Consider the following 3,331-nt stretch of genomic DNA (forward strand, 5'->3'; position numbering starts at 1 on the left):
GAATATTCAAATCCTCAGAAAATATTGGTCTTGAAGATTAGTTATGAATCTAGTCCAATTTCTTAGATAGTTGATGATGAATACTTTGAAAATAAGACATTGATAAGGAATTCTCTGATTTTCAAGGATAAGTTTTCTGTGATTGAAACACCAGGACTTTCAATACCTTTAACTCCTTGTATAATTCAGATTGAAAGTACTTTGAGATCAAGATCTCCTTGTAACTCAATACTTTTCCCTTATTTAATGATTCAAGAGTTTGTTAATCCTTTAGGAATTGAGAATAATAATGGGATTATTAATGGTAATATTGTTAATAGTGGTACTATTAGTAGTAATAATAACAATAACAGTGATAAGAAGAATAAAAGTTCTTTTACTCCTATTAATACAATGGATGATATCATATATCCAACAAATCTTGAAGGTGTATTGGAAAAGATACTTGAAATTGAGCCTTTAGCTTTAAACTTTATTATTTCTGGTCGTGGTTATAAATTTCTAAAGATGATTTTAAAGTCGAATTATTATCTTGGATATCACTTCTTAACAACTTTAGTAACTTTTTGGACAGGTGGTTCCAAATTCCGTCAACATTGTGATATGCATCCAGGAAACATCCTTACAAGATTTCCCTCCAGTTGGAAAAAGTATAAATGGGAGAAATACTTAAAAAGTGTTTTAGATCACGTAGATCAGAGATACTTTTCTATTATTGATGTTGATTTTTCTTATGAAAGTGAAATGAAGATTACAAATTTGGAAGAAGATATTGAGAGACTTCCTGATAAGGACCCATGTAATCATCCTTCAGTAATAGAAAATAATAGTCAAGTATCTAGGAATGATTATGAGAGAATTATGTGTTTCTTTTGTGATTCTCATATGTCTCTTGAAACATTTACTGAAGTAATTTCAAATTCTTATCCTTCCAAGACAATATATTATGATCTTTCAACACATTATGAAGATATTATGAGAATTCACAATTATACAATGAATTATTGTGAAAAAGCAAAGAATATGATAAATGAATTAAAAGAAAGGGGAGAGGATGATCTTGCAACAGGGTTTAAGATGATTCAAAACTTAAGAAAAGTGATATGGAATTCAATTCTTGGACTTGAGAGATTTGATACATTTTCGGTTTCAGGTAATGAACTTGGAAATAATGATTTATTTAGTAGGTTTTTATTTTCAGGTTCTGGACCAAATTTAGAATCTTGGTTATCATTACAAAAATCATCAGAATTAAAGAATAAGAAGGAATTAATAACAAGGAATTTAAGAAGGGGAGATTCAATAATGGATAATGAGAACTCGTATTTATCTAATAATGATGATTTAAAGGAATCAGTTTTAGTAGAAAAGGGTCTTTCTTTACCAGTATTCCCAGAGAGAATAATGCCAGGAATGATTTCATCAATTCCAGAGCAGAGTTTAAGCTTTTACTGTACTGCAATATCAACAAGAAAGCTTTTAAACTCTCCATCATTAAAATTTACAGATCTTGTAAAAAAATTATTACAAAGATCATCATCTGAGGGATATATAAGAAAGATTCATTTTGGATCAAGTTTTGAAGAATTTGAATCAACAAAAAGTAAATTAGAATCTGTGGAGCATTCAAAATTAGCATGTATGGAGAATTATGAAAATAAAAGGATTGTAATGGAAATGATACCATTAATATATTCAAAAGCTGATATGGTTTGTCCGAAAGATATTTGTACAAGTGTTAAACATTATGATATTTTTGAATCAATAGTATTAGTTTATAGATACCGTTTGAGTCACTTAATTTCAACAGCTTATCATTTGGGAGATACTTATAGTAATTTTGAAGACCAAATGTTAAGTATTAAAGTTTGGATGGTAGAGAGAAAGAATGAAATAGGTAAGGATGGTTTAGATTTAAGCATAGCAGAGAAGAAGTTATTGAAATTAAATGAAGAAAAGATAAATTCTATATTAGAGCTATATCACTTTTGTATAAGAGATAGATTTTACAGTTCTTTATCTTATGGTCAATTAAAATGTAAAACAATACCAGAATTTGAAAAGTATGGAGAAGATTCGAATGGACTATTGATTTTGGAATTATCATCAATTTCTGATAGATCTTCAAGTAATATATTATTTCCATGGATTTACAATAGTGATTTTTCAATATTTGAATCAGAATTTTCATTTAAAGATGTGAATGGTATTTCTGTGATTGGTATTGTAAGACCTTTTGATCAAGGAGAAGGAATAGAGAATAATAATATAAAGGAAAGAAAAGTGTTTATACATAAAGGAGGTAAATTTATTTACAATTATAATTCAAGAATAGATGAATATAAGGCTCCTCCAAGTATTACAAACAAGATTTCAGAAGGACATGAACATTTATACAGGAATAGTTTTATTGGATATGATAAGATGGAAATAAATAGTTTGACAGTTTTTACATTAGATGAAGGTAAAAGAATAAGTTTTTATTCTTGGGTTAAAGAAATAATGAATGCAAGTACAGGTTTTTTTCAAGAGAAAGATTTAGGATTGTCAGGAATAGGTTTTTCTTCAATAAAGAAAAATTATCAGATTGAGTTAATAATTCTAGTTGGTTTTGTTGTGAAGACATTTAAGTCAATTTGGATTCCAAATCCAGAATGTAAGCATTATAGTAAGTTTAAGACAGTTTGTTTCCCAATGTTTTGTGGTTTGTCAAGCAAGAATATTATTTTAAATGTTGGTGATAACAGAAGAATTAGAGGGGTGAAGTTTTTATTTGGGCAAGATATTAAAGTAATAAATGCATATAATGATGTTACAGGTTTCAATTTCGAAGGCTCAGAATTACAGTTGAAAGGGAAATCAAAGTCTGAGCTTGAGGAGTTAGTTAGTCTAAGCCATATTTTGCCGCATTATTGTTTTGGAAATAATGATCAAGTTAATGATATGATAACAGTTGCATCAACTTTAGAGTATTTGACTACAGTAATTGCTACAGACGGTGCTTTGGACCCTTTAAAGTTATTTTCTTCAAATGTTGGCGATGTCTATTATAGGTACTTTAATATGACATTGGAGGAGATTTTAGGTCAAGTAAATAGATTTTGCGATATATTGCAAGCTTATTCAGGGTCAAAGAGCCGTGTATGTTAGTTTGTTGACGATTATGTTTTCTGAATAGAAATAGCCAATTATTTAATTTTGCTTTGGTTTTAAATTGGGCGGGCATATTTCGGATTTGTTAATTTTCTTTAAATTTTTTAAAAATATATTGAATTATGGAGGAGTTGGGTGGGTTAGATTTTGAATATTTTGATTGTTTGTAATGATATGG

General features: G+C 28.6%; 1 protein-coding gene across 1 annotated transcript; it reads left to right on the forward strand.

The window, feature by feature from the left end:
* Positions 1-246: 246 nt before the first annotated feature.
* Positions 247-3,150, forward strand: Chro.50105 (hypothetical protein). Its single annotated transcript, XM_660201.1, has 1 exon — positions 247-3,150. One exon carries the CDS (start codon positions 247-249, stop codon positions 3,148-3,150), a length of 2,904 nt encoding a protein of 967 aa, XP_665293.1.
* Positions 3,151-3,331: the final 181 nt, after the last annotated feature.

This window comes from Cryptosporidium hominis (assembly GCF_000006425.1).
Source record: "Cryptosporidium hominis TU502 chromosome 5 CHRO015057, whole genome shotgun sequence".
NCBI lineage: Eukaryota > Apicomplexa > Conoidasida > Eucoccidiorida > Cryptosporidiidae > Cryptosporidium > Cryptosporidium hominis.